At 34.2% G+C, this 16,271-nt stretch overlaps 1 protein-coding gene across 2 annotated transcripts in view; it reads right to left on the reverse strand.

Moving 5' to 3' along the window:
• Positions 1–16,271, reverse strand: part of VPS26A (VPS26 retromer complex component A) — a 31,051-nt gene continuing 14,780 nt past the window's right edge. For both annotated transcript variants that reach the window (XM_055325463.1, XM_055325462.1), the window contains exons 3-9: positions 13,490–13,565; positions 12,188–12,344; positions 11,459–11,623; positions 9,069–9,175; positions 6,674–6,742; positions 4,076–4,218; positions 1–1,766 (exon numbers count right to left, since the gene is read on the reverse strand). In XM_055325463.1, coding sequence (XP_055181438.1) covers positions 1,653–1,766; positions 4,076–4,218; positions 6,674–6,742; positions 9,069–9,175; positions 11,459–11,623; positions 12,188–12,344; positions 13,490–13,565 — 831 coding nt within the window. In that variant the 3' untranslated portion in view covers positions 1–1,652. The remainder of the gene's footprint in view (positions 1,767–4,075; positions 4,219–6,673; positions 6,743–9,068; positions 9,176–11,458; positions 11,624–12,187; positions 12,345–13,489; positions 13,566–16,271) is intronic.

The raw sequence follows: 16,271 nt of genomic DNA on the forward strand, positions 1-16,271 counted from the left end.
TCATTTCAAATTCTTTATTATACATCATGGTTGCACAATTTGAGGCTGGTTAAATACAATTGGTTTTCAAAATTTCGAATATTTCCTAGATTACTACATGCAAGTGACCATGAAAATATTTGGCATTTTTAAATTTTGAAACTCTGAACAGGCACTTACATGAAGGAAAACATTACCATTCACAGATAGCCACGTTTAAAATAGATGCTCCAGCACATCGTACATGGAACCTTTTGTCAGTAAAGTTGGTTACTGACCATTTTATCAAAGTGCCATAGTATAGTAAACAGGTTTAAAGAAATGTAATTTGGGTTACTTAGCTTACTCAGAAAGTAAGGTTAACTGACAAGACTTGCACTGAAGTGTATAAAAAAATATTGGTACAAAAACCAGTGAACCCTAAGTGAAAGTAGTTTCACACAGCAGGCTTCATTTTAGTTCCTACACTCCACATTTAGTGTATCTGGGATCAGACCCCCATGCATATGAACAGATGATTAAAATCATCTTTTTGGAGACTTTGAATAAATGACTTGAATTTAGTGTTAACAAAATTTAAACAAAATGGGTAAAATTACATTCAAATTTGAACTAGCCAAAGTTCCAGTTTAACAAACATGAAATTGTCCAGATCTAGATAAACTACATGCTTCCCAGGTCCTCCTGAGTTCCCCATCCTCAAATTTTCCCTGGAAAGAGATGAGAGTATTTATGAAGGCAAGAAAATTATATTTGTATGTATGTGGTAAAAATATGCCCTAAATTTTTAAAAAATTCAAAGTATTTATGGAAAAATTATATAGTTTTAACAAATTCTAAAATGCCAACATAGTCAACTCTACATTGCAAAAAACATACAGTGGTACCTGCTGGAAAGTAGTAGCAAAATAGTTACTTAATATGGCAAAAAAGAAAGAATGAATGAAAGAAGAGAAGGAGAGGAGAGGGGAGGGGAGGGGAAGGGCGGAGCAGCAGCAAGCGTCAACAGTGACAGGCCACATAACCTCAGAGACAAATTTTACATTCCCACCACAGAAGATTTCAAAGAGGATACAATTCAGGAAGTCATGGAATGGTAGAATCAAAAGCACCTACAGTGAAACCCTCTGTATGCATTTCTCGAACACACATGTAGAAACATAAATGTATTTCTCAAAAATATTGAGATGCCATATTTTAAATCTTTCCAGGATGTTAAGGCCCACTCAATTTTTCTATTTTTATTTGAACACAAAATATTTAATTTTTTGCATGTAGAGAATAAGAGGTAATTATTAGCATGAAAAAGAAGTATTTATAATTAACATTACGAAGAAAGCAAAATTACAAATACCAGCCTACTCACATGAAAATCTTTAATGTTTATGTTGATGCATATAGTGCTCATCATCAAAGTGTGCAGTAAAAAAAAAAAAAGAAAAAAACGGCAGCTTAAGAAATTTCCAGTGTTTCAAAGAAAGCGCTTTTTTTAATGTATATACATGAAGAACATTTAGTTGTATCATAAAATAAATGCAGCACTGTAAGATAAAGGAAGACTATTGTAAATGGAGTTTTGGCCTTTCCCCCCCCTACAAGCTGCAACCATCTTTAATCTGCTGAACTTAATGGATATAGGAGTTTTTTGCTTTTCTTTTTCTCTCCTATTCAGTTCACATTTCAGGCTGTTCAGGAGATGCCTGTGATTCTGGTGATTCAAATCGCTGGTGGAAGTTTGTTCTCTGTTTCCTCAATTTTTCTGGAGCTTTTCTCCATAAAATGATCTCCTAGTAAAACAAATGGAAGACATCAACAAATTAATATTCTCATATCATGTCTTAAATCTTCATGGATTTATGGAAATAAATGCCACTTTAATGACATCAAAATTAAATTCTTCCCAAGGAAAGCTGTTCTCTTTGTTGAGTGACCTACTTTCTTCCAATTCTAAACTTGGACCACCCGTTCTACCAGCCCTGGTCCCCTCTCATCAGCACCTATGCACACCACCACCACCAATCCTACCTATCTGGCACAAAATCCTAGCTCTCACTGCTTTAAAGAATTCCTAAAACCTGTCCTTGGTTTGCTGTTCTGCCCTTATCCACATTCAAACCTTTGTCACTTCAACCTTAGACACTCAGAACTTCTTGGTAGATGCTCTGCCTCTAGTGCCTGAGGCCCCTTTCTAATCCATCTTCCAATCACTACCAGATTAGTCTAAAACATTGCTTGGATTGTACTTCAGTAGTTCTCAGCACCTCTAGGATAAATATCAAATCAGACATTCGATATCCTTTAACACCTTTATCCAATTTACCAATATCACTGTGTTCCCCCCACCAGCCAGTTAACTCTCTGCTCCCAATGCACTCTAAATACACTTGCCCTAAAATTTCTCCTAAATATTCTTCAAATATTTATTCCTCTATCAAAATCTTGCCCTAACCAATCCATCCTGAGATCTCTTTTAAATTCCTAAAGTTAAAAAAAAAGTCCTAAATTTGCTTCATAAAGTCATGACAGGCTATCATGGTTATCAAACATCCAAATGAATGTCCATGGGAATCAATGTACTCATTTTCAACAGGGCTACAAATATGTGACTGATTGTAAAGTTTGTATAATCTTTTTTTTATAGACAGAGTTGAGGGGCAGAGTGAAAGGGAGAGGAAGAATCCAAAGCAGGCTCTACACCCAGCAGAGATCCCAATGAGAGGCTCTATCTCACAACCCTGAGATCACGACCTGAGCTGAAATAGAGAGTCAGACACTTACCCAACTGAGTCACCCAGGTACCCCTATTTCATCTATCGTGAGCTACAAATTGCCTACGTTTAATTTTACAGCATTACGACAATATTAGCAGAAAAGGTTTGCTCTCTTCTATTGTCAAACTATAAGTTTTCTGTAATTAGCTTATATATCTTTCTCTTTCCACACATATGCAATGTGAGGACCTTGAGGTCAACCTATGTTTATAAAAGATAGTTTTTGCACTCTTCACAATACTCAGTGCAGAGTAGTTTTTTTTAATTTATTCATGAGACACATACACAGAGAGAGACAGAGACATAGGCAGAGAGAGAAGCAGGGAACCCGATGCAGGACTCGATCTTGAGACTCCAGGATCACGCCCTGAGTCGAAGGCAAATGTTCAACCACTGAGCCACCCAGGCATTCCACTGCAGAGTAATTTCTAATTTAGTTCTGAATACTCAACTGACATTCAAATTTTATTAATCCGATTCATAATACAAAATACCATTCCAATCACAATCTTAATTGAAAAATTCACCAATTGCTTTTAATTGATTTTCAAATGAGAACGAGTTTTATGATAAACATTTTATATAATGAAAGTAATTATTAGATTTTGGTCATCTCAGTTACCTTTGTAACAGAATGGAAACCCCAGAATCCATCAAGTTAGTAAAATCATTCCAAGTGATAACAGAAATCTACATTTGTTGATAAAGATACTCAAAATACTACTGAATGAAAAAGCAAATTAAAGAACAACACACATAATATGATCTAAATGCACTTATGCAAGTTTGTCTGGAAAAATAACCACAATGGGGATCCCTGGGTGGCTCAGCAGTTTAGTGCCTGCCTTCCGCACAGGGCATGATCCTGAAGTCTGGAGATCGAGTCCCACATCAAGCTCCCTGCATGGAGCCTGCTTCTCCCTCTGCCTGTGTCTCTGCCCCTCTCCCTATGTCTCTCATGAATAAATAAAATGTTTTTTTTAAAAGAAAAAAAGAACCACAATGGTGGTGGAATTTTTGTTGACTATTCTTTATTGCCTGATTTTTTTAAACAAACAGTAGGTATTTTTATAAAAACAAACTTTCAAAAGAAAACTGTAGGTATTTTTTATAAAAACAAACTTTCAAAAGAAAACTAAAAGCTCTGTTAAATGACAGCTCATTCTAGAGTCCTGTGTAATGACAGGGAAGAGATCTGTCCTAACCCTATTCCATTCACACCTACTTCCTTATCATAAAAACCCCACTTGCTTGGTACTGTAAAGCTCAGAAAAGTGTTTTCATAATTGCTGTAGAACAAAACATCAGTCCAACTGGCACCATACCTGCTGCTTGAAGTACCTTCTGTCTTCCTCATCAACAAGGACTAGATTCAAAAAGTACCTTACTGAAAATTTTTTGTTCACATCTCTCATTGTTGGAGTTGGGTCATATCCCGCTAAAAATAGTCTTATTGGAATTGATTCACCTGAAAGAAAAGCAAAGTCCATTTAATTCTAAAGATGATTAAATATAGTCGCATAACACTTAAAACTAAGCATTATACAGAAGACACACTTTAGTTCTTCATTAGATGGTAGCATAAAAAAAACTTTAGACCAGGGTTTCTCAGCCTTGCAATACTGACATTTTGGGCCCAATAACTTTTTGTTGTAGGTAAGTTCCTACACACTGTAGGACATTCAGCAGCATCCCTGGCCTCTACTTTCTAGATAGCAGCATTCCCCAGCATCCCTGGCCTCTACTTTCTAGATAGCAGCATTCCCCAAGTGTGGCAACCAAAAATAACTCCAGGAAACAGCAAATGCCCAGGGGGTGGCAGGGGTAGCAAAACTGCCCCTAAATGAGAACCACTGCTCTGGAGTCAGAATGCCTAGATTCAGAGGCCAACTCTACAACTCACTGGCTATGTGAATTTGGCCAAGCCATATAACCATTGTTTCAAGTTCCTTTTCTGTGAAATGGAGAATACCAATAATATCTGTCTTACAGAGACTTGTAAGGACTATATGAGTTAACATATGTAAAAAGCTAGGAATAGTGCCAGCAAGTAAGTGCTGTTTTAATAGTTTTGTTATTCTTTCAATGAAGTTTACCATAATTTCTAATCATATGCATAAGTTCTTCAATACTTATTAACTAATTCATCCAAAGCAACAAACTGTTCCGAATGATGATTATTCCTTCGTTACCAAAAAGATTGCTATTCAGATTCTCATGGCTTCTTTCCTAAGGTAACTATTTGCATATTCTGTCTTGAAACTTTTATATGTAATACTTTTCTGATGCACATCCATTTCCTGAAAGATATATGACCCATTACTTTACATAAAACTTTGTAGCTGCTGAAATTTTACAAAGTAATGTTGTATAACAGGAGTGTATACACACACACACACACACACACACACACACAAACGCAGGTCTTGAAGTCAGAAAGGCTGGGGCTCAAGCTCCAATTCTGCAATGATTAGCTATTGAAGGCAGATTATGTCACCATAAAATCTGCCTCTTTGACGTAAAAATTATTTTGAGCTGAAGGCAATTTAGAAGCAGCAAAAAGCAGAAAAGACTCCTCATATTCTGCCTAAAGGCAGCATATAAATTCTCCCTTTAATGAAGACAGAGTCTCATCAGCCCCGGGATGGCTGGCTGGCTGATCAGGAATCAGCAAACAAACCTTACTCCAGCCATTTCCTCCCTTAGATTTAGCTTTGCACAGCTTGTCACAGCCCTGGAAGCCTACATCTGCTTTCCTTTGTCCAATTAACTCTCCAAATTTATTGTTCTTTTGAAGATGCCATACCCGCTGAAATTCTAAGCCACTATTTTGAATTATTTTCTGTTCAGGTTTCTCCTGTGTGACATGCACTGCATGCAATAAATTTTTTTTTCCTTTCCATCAATCTGTCCTTCTGTTAGAGTCCCAGCTGAAAATCTAAGATGAATAGAAATAAAGTTCTGCCTCCCTTACGCTTTACCTTTAACAAATTTTTTGAACTCTTTGTATCTCAGTATAATCTGTAGAATAAGGGATGTCATACCTAACTCAAAGGAAACATTAGAGCACCTCAGACTACAATGCCTAGTCTATAGTTGACACTCAGTAAATGATAGCTACTTTTTGAAATAAATACTAACAAAGTGAGAAAAGCCAAAGATATAATTATAAAATGATAAACAGTGAGGTGTATGGCTGGCTCAGTCAATAGAGCACGTGACTCTTGATCTCAGGGCTCTAAGTCTGAGCCCCATGTTGGGTGTAGAGATGACACACACAAAAAGGTTAAAAATCTTTCTTAAAAAATTATATATACTGGCTTCATTATCTTGGATACTGAAGATAATAACAGAATTGCTTATTTTCTTGGGGGCCAAAAGGACTACCAAATCGCACAGAAATTAATGATCAGCTACAGTGCACCATGTATTCAGCATGAGTAAAAAAGACTTACCAAGATAAACTATTGTAGCAGAAGACAACCAAAATATTACAAACTCAGAACTAGAGAGGAGATAATACAAACAAATGTGTCTTATAAATACTAAATTTAATTTTTTTTTCCTTTTCTTTTTGTTTTAAGTTGGCTCCATGCCCAGTATGGAGCCCAGCTCCGGCCTTGAATTCACAGCCCTAAGATCAACACCTGAGCTGAGATCAAGAAACCAAGTGAGCCATCCAGGCACCCCTGAATACTAAAATTTAAACTGAATAAAAAATTAAACCTTACTTCAGACTAGGAAGTACTATTACAGTCTTTCAGTATGTATCCAAAGATGATTTTAAAAATATTATCATAAGAATCAATTAAAAATCCACAAATACATTTACACTACATAAATATTTTCAAACTAAACTGCCATGAACACTACTATTTGTACTACCTATCACACAAAAGTAGTAAATGAAAAAAGTATGTTACCTTTTACGGGTGCACCATCCATTATTTCATATTTTGCAATTGTTTCTGTTTCTGTGGTGGTACTGGGTCCTAGCACAATAATGTAAATAGCATTTAAAAAAATAATGTAAATGACATTAAATATTTCCAGAATATAATTTCCAACCTTTTATCTTATTTTCCAACTACATTATTTTAGTTTATTATTTTAATTTATCCTCCCATTTTGTGAAAATGTTGGTCATTTTTTTCTCTCTCTTTTTTAAGATTTTATTTATTTATTCATGAGAGAGACAGAGAGATGCAGAGACACAGGCAGAGGGAGAAACAGACTCCATGCAGAGAGCCTGACGTGGGACTCGATTCAGGGTCTCCAGGATCATGCCCCGGGCTGAAGGTGGTGCTAAACCGCTGAGCCACCCGGGCTGCCCTTTATTCTATTTCTTGATCTACACTTAACATACTTATCACTCAACTGAATGTTTCACTCTTCTTCCCAAATATATAGTTCAGAAAGAATCTTCTCCATTGAGTTCCTTCTATCATTTCTAATATCTACTAAAATAGAAACCAGCAATACACATCAGAAATAACCACCGTCATATGCTAGGTTTCTCTGCAATATCCAAACTCTTCTTTCAGTTAGTTAACTTTAAATGGAGAAAACATCAAACTGAGTTCTGAGAACTATTGATATAGTTCTCTTAAATTTGGGTATTTGACTTTTAAGAGATTTGACCCCAGTCATCTGCAAAAACTCAATGATATGATAAATAAAAAAGCATACTGAAACATACATTAATGATCCCAATGTTGTAAAATATATAATATGCAAAGACTAATTAAACTCTGTTCTGAATGAGTACAGATTATTTTTTATTTAAACTTTTCTAGAATCAGCACAATTTTTTAACCAAAACAATATTTAAATAATTTCTTTTTAAACAACGAAAAGGAACCCGACATTTTTTTTTGACATTTGAATTTAATATCTTTAAATCATTTAAACTTTTATTAGCAGGTGAAAATGGAGATTAAGAAATCACAGATGTTTCTAATTATGACTCCAATTATAAATTCTTAAAAAGTGTTGCCTAAAATCATTTTCAGCAAAAATCCAACAAAGAAAACAAATTAAATCTATACACTAATTAAAGTTAAAAAGCAGTTAAAAATAATTCTGGGGCAACTGGTCAGCCATCTGGAAAAAACTAAAGTTGGATCCCTATCAAGATACATTCCAAATAAATTAAAAATTTAAACAAAATCTCAAAACTATATTATTTTAGGAGAATCAAGCACAAAAAAATTATATTTAGAACCTCAGTGTGAAAAAGGTCTTTCTGTGGCACAAAACCTAGAGAGTATAAAAGGAAAACCTGGTAAATTTTACTACACAAACAAAAAGAACTTCTACATGGCAAAAACCATCATAAGCAAGACAAACAAGGGAAATTTTTGCTGCTTTTAATACAGAAAAAGGAACTGCTTTCCCTAATATATAGTTTCTACAAATCAGTAAGAAAAGACCAATAATCCAATAGAGATAGAACAAAGGATATGGATAGGCAGTCGGTACAGAAAGAAATACAAATAGCTTTTATATACATGAGAAGATGCTTACCCTCATTAAGAATGAGAAAACTAAATTAAAACTACAACAAGCAATTTTTTCCCCTACCCATCAGATCAGCTAAAAAATTTTATAATGTGTTGGTAAGAACAGGAGGAAAAGAGGTACTCTTCTACATTCCTTGCTGGTAGTAATGCAAACTGGTACAACCCTCAAAGAGGACAAACTGGTATGTATCAAAGTCACAAAAGAGTATACTCCTTGAAATAACAATTCTACTTTTAAGTTTTTCATCTTGCAAACACACTTGCATACATGCAAAATGACATTATGAAGCACTGTTTGGAATAGCAAATGACTGGAAACAACCTGTAGCAGACTGGTAAAATTCTAGTAAACCCACAGAAAGGAATACTACAAAAAAGATGAGAAAGTACTCTACACACTGATATGCAAAGATCTCTAATATATTAACTGAAAAAGCAAAATATACATTGTACATAAACATTTAACTTAAAGGGGGGGAGGTATAATATAGAGATACTTTGTATACGTATAAATATCAAGAAACATTTTAAAACTTATAAACATATGACTTATGATAAATGGAGTACTACAAATAGGATGCTTTTTACTATATATATATAGTCTTTTATCATTTATTTTTGAACCATGTGAATTTATAACATTCAAAAATTAATTTTTAAAACAGCATAAATATTAAGCAATATTAAGTATCAAAGTTAGTATTAATATGTATATTTATGTTATGTCTAAACAATATTTGAAGATTTAAAAAATTTTAAAACAGGAATTTTAATTCAAATATTCTTTTTGACTTACCAATTCCTGTGATCTCTTTTTTGATCAGCTGCAACTCCATATGTTGGATTTTTATTCTTACTAATAAAAAGTATATTTTTCCAACAATCACATCCTTTAGATGATACCTTTGGGGAAAGAACATACCTCATTTACTAAAAATCAACTTAAAAAATATGAAAACATAGAGGGGCACCCGAGTGGCATAGCACAGTCAGTTAAGCATCTGACTCTTGGTTTCAGCTCAGGTTTAATCGGAGTCGTGAGATCGAGCCCCACATTGGACTTTGGGCTCAGTGTAGAGTCTGCTTTGGATTCTCTCTCCCTCTTTCTCCCTCTGCTCATGCACGTGTTCATTTGCTCGCTCTCTCTCTCAAATAAATAAATCTTAAAAAAAAAAAAAAAAAAAGGTGAAATATGTCCCGAAAGGCTTTAGCAGACATCTTTAGGGCAGTAACTAGGAACAAAATACCATTTGGGGGGTACCTGGTTGGCTTTGTTGGTTAAGTGTCTGACTTTGGCTTGGGTTATGATCTCGGGGTCCTGAGATACAGCCCTATCTCTGGCTCCTTGTCAGCAGGGAGTCCACTTGTCCCTGTCCCTCTGCCCTTCCTCCTGCTCATGCTCTCAAATAAATAAAATCTTAAAAAAAAAAAAAACCAACCCAAAACCATGTTCTTTTTTTTCCATCATTTTACTATAAAAATAGGAATCAAGCTTTTACCTGACCATCAATATACCTCAAAGAGAAGAATTAGCCTGATTAACTGAGGGGTCATTTACTTAGAGATTAGTTTCCAAAGAATTTAAGCACAGAAAATTAAGATGGTTATGCTTGCGATATTTATTTGGTGTATAAAGATGTTTCCGAACATTAAAATTCTACACAAGAGTTTAGTGTCCTGTTACTCTAAATGCTAGGATAGTGCAGCTAACAAAGCACTTGCCCACAAAAAGGAGACTCCACAGGTTTATTGCTATGATAACAAGTCATCAAAGTCCTTTCCCACAAACTCTGAAATGATGTGGTAATAAACCTGGAAATTACAATACCTAGAGGGCTTTTTAACCTTCTCCCAGGTTTGGATCTCAGAATAATATCCCAGGAGTTGACCAATGTAATTATGTCATCCTGAAGGGAGGCTTCCAGTGACAACTTTTTAGGTCCTAAACAATCTGATAATTTTATTAACGATATAATTTAAGACTCTGAAGGCATACTTATATCACATTTTTAAAAGTGACATAAACTGGCAAGTGGCAACTAAAAAAAGTCATGTAACAGAAGGCTGTCTGTCAAAAATAGATGAATAAAAGCTTTAAAAAAATAAAAAATAAAGATTTTATTTATTTATTTGAGAGAGAGAGAGAATAGTGGGAGGGGTAACCGAGGGAGAGGCAGGCTCCCCACTGAGCAGGGAGCCAGACATGGAGCTTCATCCCAGGACCCCGGGACCACGACCTGAGCTGAAGATCAAGGCTTAACTGACTGAGAGCCACCAAGGCACCCCATAAACTGAAAGAAATTTAAGAGTCAAACAACCAATGTGTCTGGATGCCATGTATTTGAACAAATTTTGTCTGGATACTGATTTGAACAAAGCACATGGGAAAAAAAGACATTTATAACAGTATTATAGTTACATTAAAAATGATACACAATCAAAAAAATGATACACAATCTTTATGGATAAAACTCTATGTCTGGAATTGGCTTCAATATTATCTCGTGGGAGTGTCGGGGCTGGATCCAGATAAAACAGATCTGTGTACTGACAACTGCTGGAGCTGAGCACTGAGCACCTGAGGATTCACTGCACTGTTCATGTACTTTGGACTATGCTTGAATTTTTTCATAATAAAGTTTAAAAAGGCATTAAACAATAAACAAAACAGGAGCCCACTTCTGTAAAAATACAACATAATACGTATCTTTCCCTCTCCCATGGAAAGATATACAAGAGATATACAAGATAATTATGACTAAGTGGTAAAAATAATAAACATATCAAATAAAATTTAAAACGTGGTTTTTTATATTGCTAAAATTTTCAATAATGAAAACGTATTGCTTATGTAGGCAGAAAAAAAGTATTTTTGTTTAGTTTTAAAGAGGTAACTAGGCTAAAGTTCTATCAACCCAGAAAGGTAAATTTTTTAGACAGAAGGGATAAGTTGCCTTTTGAGATGATAAGATCCTCTACAAAAAAATCACTAAGCACAGACTTAAGAAATGAATATGAAAGACACCTGTGCTGAATCTGAAAATACTTTTTTCACTCAGAGAGTCTGTTGGACTATTAACATTAATTTCAATTCTATCCTTACTTTGACCAATTTACAAAGACCTGCAAAGCTTATTTCTTCATTTTTCCCAAACATTTAAGTTATCTATTGTTAAAAGTACTTACTTTGATTTATTATATTCAAATTCTATGTGTAGACAATCTTCAATACCCACTTCCATCTTAATAGAGTTGTTAACATCAGGGTATGTGGCAAGCTGGTGAACAATAAGATCATATTCTTTTACCAAGTCTGTCAGTCTTCTTACTATTGTCACTTTAAGAAAATACCTACAAAGTCAAAGAAGAGATAAGTTAAATCTCGTATGATAAATTTTAGTGTTTTAAATAAGCAAAAATTAATTGCAACCCAGCTTTCTCCTTGCTGATCCTTTGGGATCAACTTACTTCATGAAAGAGTTCTAATTTTTAAATTCCCCTACCATTAAAAAAAAAAAAATACAAAGTGCAGTATTAAGAATAACGTACATACTTTTTAGATGCGTTTGAAGTGCTATGGTCATGCCTACCTGAGGAAATCTCATCGCTTCTTAAGTATATGTCAAATGAGATTTGCTGGGAAACGAATGGATTTTGAGGTAATTCTGTTTATGAGACAAAGGAAGTACCTGGAAGAGGATTCATACCAAGGAAGTATATGACTAAAACTTCTCATGATGAAAGGCTCTTATTACCTCAGATGAGCATTAGCTAGACAAAACTATTTGGCAGAATTCTTAAAAATCTGAAGCATATCAGTCCAGAATTGTAATTATAAGTTCTAATAAGACATTTGATAGTAGCCATTACTTTCTGGTTTTGACACCAACTATAGCTGTTAATACACATTCATACCTCAAGCGGACATTGGCACCGATGTAAGATTCATATGGCTTTTCAACTTGCATAAATTCAAAATCATAGCTTCTGCTCTGAGTCAATTCTCCAGGCAAGGCTAGTTCTTTCACTAGGTTTACAAATTCATGAGTATTACTCTTGTCATTGAAAAGTTCTAAGAAATTTTAAAAAACAAAAAGGACCAATTACATTTTATATCTATTTCATTAAAACCCAAACTTCTACTTCCAAAGCAAATAATTTTTACCAAAAGAATTAGTTGGACTTGTCTCTAAGATACTAGAGCTATGATATAAATTCCATTATCCTCCTCATTATGCTCCACCTAAGCATAAAAAAATTCAAGGCGCACAGCACAATGAAAATATCTATCATAAAAAATTTATTCATTCCTTTAACGTAGTAGGGTTTGTCCAATATGAAGCTGTTTTAACAGAAACATTTCCAGCAATTATCTGAACTTCCTCCCTTCAAGGCAAAAAGCATTTGTTGTTTTGCTTTAGTTAGGCAAATATGTTACCTTGATAAAACTATAATATACAAAAGACTTATCAACTATCAATGAATTATTATTATTTGCCCCTCAAGTATAATCTCATCTGTAGTAGATGTATAAACAAATATCTACCAATTCTAATTTTGGTACTTTAAAAATGTAGATCTTAGAAAGCTAGATTTAAAATCTAACTATGTACATGGTATTAGAAAGACCCATTTTCTTTTCTCTTCTTGAATGTGTAGTACCAAAAGATTTATCCAGTTGAACTCCTACTAAACCAAGAATGCCTCTGAAATACATGTGTGGAAATGTACACAAGCTGATCTAAGTCAGGAAGAAATTACACCTTTCCTTTTCACATAGAATTTTCTTGACAGGTGAGGCTGGCTATAGGCACACTAGGTTAGGAATACAAATGGCATGGGTAATTAGAAGGCGAAGGATGAAGGTGACACTGGTAATTGTAAAGCTGGTGAAAATTGTAGGCAGATGGAAATTTCAGTGAGTCGACTAATTTACTTGAATTATTTTCCAAGGCTGGTAGCTTACATAATTCCTTTCATTTTTAGTAATTAAGGTTAATAACAAATAAAAGCAGGATGAGTCAAATATCATTTAACACAACTTAAAAAAACATGATTTAGTGTTTATAAAATAATATTATCCTCTTTTTTATGCAAAATCAATTCCTTCCTTCCATAAAGCTAAGCTCTAATTCAAGTACTTAAGTGCCAAATCCAACCCTCTTCAAACTCAGTTATCATTAAGGAAAAAAAAAAGTAATACTATTTAAAACTCACCAATTTGACCTACAAATTCAATTCTAATTCCTTGGTGCTCTAGCCTCTTTCCAGGTTGCTTAAAGGCTAGGTTTACCTGCCAAAACATGAAATTGTAAGATGTTAACAATCCTTTGAGTGGGCCTAATAGATTCCTTCCAGATGAATGTGATATTTAAGTATTTCAGATACTCATTTCTCAAGTTTGAGATACCACCACATTCCTAGATCATTGTGACTTTATAGCACCAGAGAACTTATAACTTACTCATACACAATCACTCATACATGTGCTTTAAAAAGTACCTGTTTTGTTAGGAAGGAATTCTTTATAAGCTGGAGAACTATACAGACTCAAATCAAAAAAAGGGAAAATTTGCAACTAATCAAATGTATTTTCTGGTCAAATAGTTAAACAATTCTACACAATAGCATCTTAATGTAATCACTTATTTGAATAATTTACCTAAAAAATCACTTTTAGCTCTTTACAACCAAAAATATATTTTAATTCCTAACCTTAAAAGCAATGTTTATTCCACTGAATCTGCTACTAACGCTAAAAACAGAATGTCTAAAGATTTGAGTATGACTTAGCTTACATATTTTTGAAGTAAAATATATAATCTGGAAATCCCTAAATTCACATCTGCCAAATGGAAACCTTAATTTTATCATTTTTAAAAATTTTATAAATTTTTAATTTGACTAAATATCTATAAAGCACATACATATTAAAATTTTTTCCAAATGTTTAAGGATTAGCTAACATACAAAAAAGTGTACTTTCAGATTTATTTTTTTTTAATTTTATTTATTTATTCATGAAAGACACAGAGAGAGAGGCAGAGACACAGGCAGAGGGAGAAGCAGGCTCCATGCAGGGAGCCTGATGTGGGACTTGATCCGGGGTCTCCAGGATCAGGCACTGGGCCAAAGGCAGGCGCCAAACCGCTGAGCCACCCAGGGATCCCTCAGATTTATTTTTTACTATAAAAAAATATTAACATGACTCTTAAAAGCTTTTTTAAATAATGCTTCTCTAAAGGTAACAGTAATCAAGGGCCAATAAAAACAAAAATCCAATTACGTCCTTCTGTAAACTATACTAAAATACTCACTTTTCTCTATCTTCCATATCTGTACCCAGAACAAGTTAGTTACTTGCCTTCCAAATTAATTTCTCAGAAAAAAAGAAGTAAATAAATAAATTGTGGTACATCATATGATGGAATATTATTAAAGTTTAAAAATAATAAGATCAAAGAATTTTTAATGATGTGGGAAGATGTGCATGATATGTTACATGAAGGAAACATGGTCAAATTTTTTTTAAAAGATTTTATTTAATAAATTATTCATGATAGACACAGAGAGAGAGAGAGAGAGAGAGGCAGAGACACAGGCAGAGGGAGAAGTAGGCGCCATGCAGGGAGCCCGACGTGGGACTCGATCCCTGGTCTCCAGGATCATGCCCTGGGCCAAAGGCAGGCGCCAAACCGCTGTTCCACCCAGGGATCCCAGCATGCTCAAATTGTATACAAGCATAACGCCAATTAGATTTTTAAAAACTACATAAAAGAGATACTCTTAAAGCAATTATTTCTGGGATATATAATATGAGTAATTTTGTTTTCTTCTTTGTAGTTTTTAAGATTTTGGGTTTTTATAATAGGCAAATAATACTTTCAAAGTCAGAAAAATACTTAAAGGAAAAAAAAAGTATACCTGCAGGCTTCACATACACTAACAAGTCGCATTTTAGCTTTGAACCACAAATTAAACAAGCCTAACTCCAAGTTATTTCATAAGCCAGGCAGTAATTAGAGCTATTCTTTAATTTATACTAATAAAGCACATAAAAACAATATACTTTTTTAAATGCTATTTGGCAACAGTTTTGGGAAATGTCTTCATTTGAACATGGCTGTGTCTGATATTTTTAAAATATTACAGTTCTTCAAAAAACACTTTGAAATCCTATTTTTAAGGTAGAAATAAAAGTTATTCCATTTTTCTACCAAACTGCCTAACCTCTGAAATTGTCCTTGGTTTCCTGCCAATGTAAAAACACAATTGCTTTTAAGACTAATGCAAGATATTCTGGAATCTGAAGGATCCCAGAGTTGGAAGGCATAATTAAGCATTTTTATTTAAAAGCTGTTCTCCAAGGGAACACAGAAACATAAATAAAACTATGACTGTGACCTGAGTTAAAGAATTTTAATACTAACTGTTATACTTTTATAACTTTTATTGTAATTCCAAACTTACAATGTAGTTCCAGGAACAGCACAAGGAAATCCCACATAACCATTATTTAGATTCATGTTTGTATTTTGTCCCACATGATTTATCATTTTTCTCTACATATATATGCATGCATACATATACAACTTTTTTCCACAACTGAGAATAATTTGGAGACGTCATGCTCCTCTACCCATAAACACTTCATGTGCACCTAAGAAAATAATCTCTTACATAATTACAGGGGAATTATCAAAATCAGGAAACTTATAACTCTATAGTTTATATTCAAATTCCAACAACTGTCCCAATAATGTACTTTACACCCTTTCCCCCTCCTGTCCAGGCTCCAATCCAGGATCATGTTACATGTAGCCATCTCTCCTAATCTCCTTTATTATTTTTTTAAGATTTATTTTATTTATTCATGAGAGACACAGAGAGAGGGAGAGACATAGGCAGAGGGAGAAGCAGGCTCCCCAATGAGCAGGGAGTTGGATGCAGGACTCAATCCCAGGGCCTCAGGATCACGACCTGAGCCAAAGGCAGACAC

This window comes from Nyctereutes procyonoides, unplaced genomic scaffold (genome assembly GCF_905146905.1).
Source record: "Nyctereutes procyonoides isolate TBG_1078 unplaced genomic scaffold, NYPRO_anot_genome, whole genome shotgun sequence".
Classification (NCBI taxonomy): Eukaryota; Metazoa; Chordata; class Mammalia; order Carnivora; family Canidae; genus Nyctereutes; species Nyctereutes procyonoides.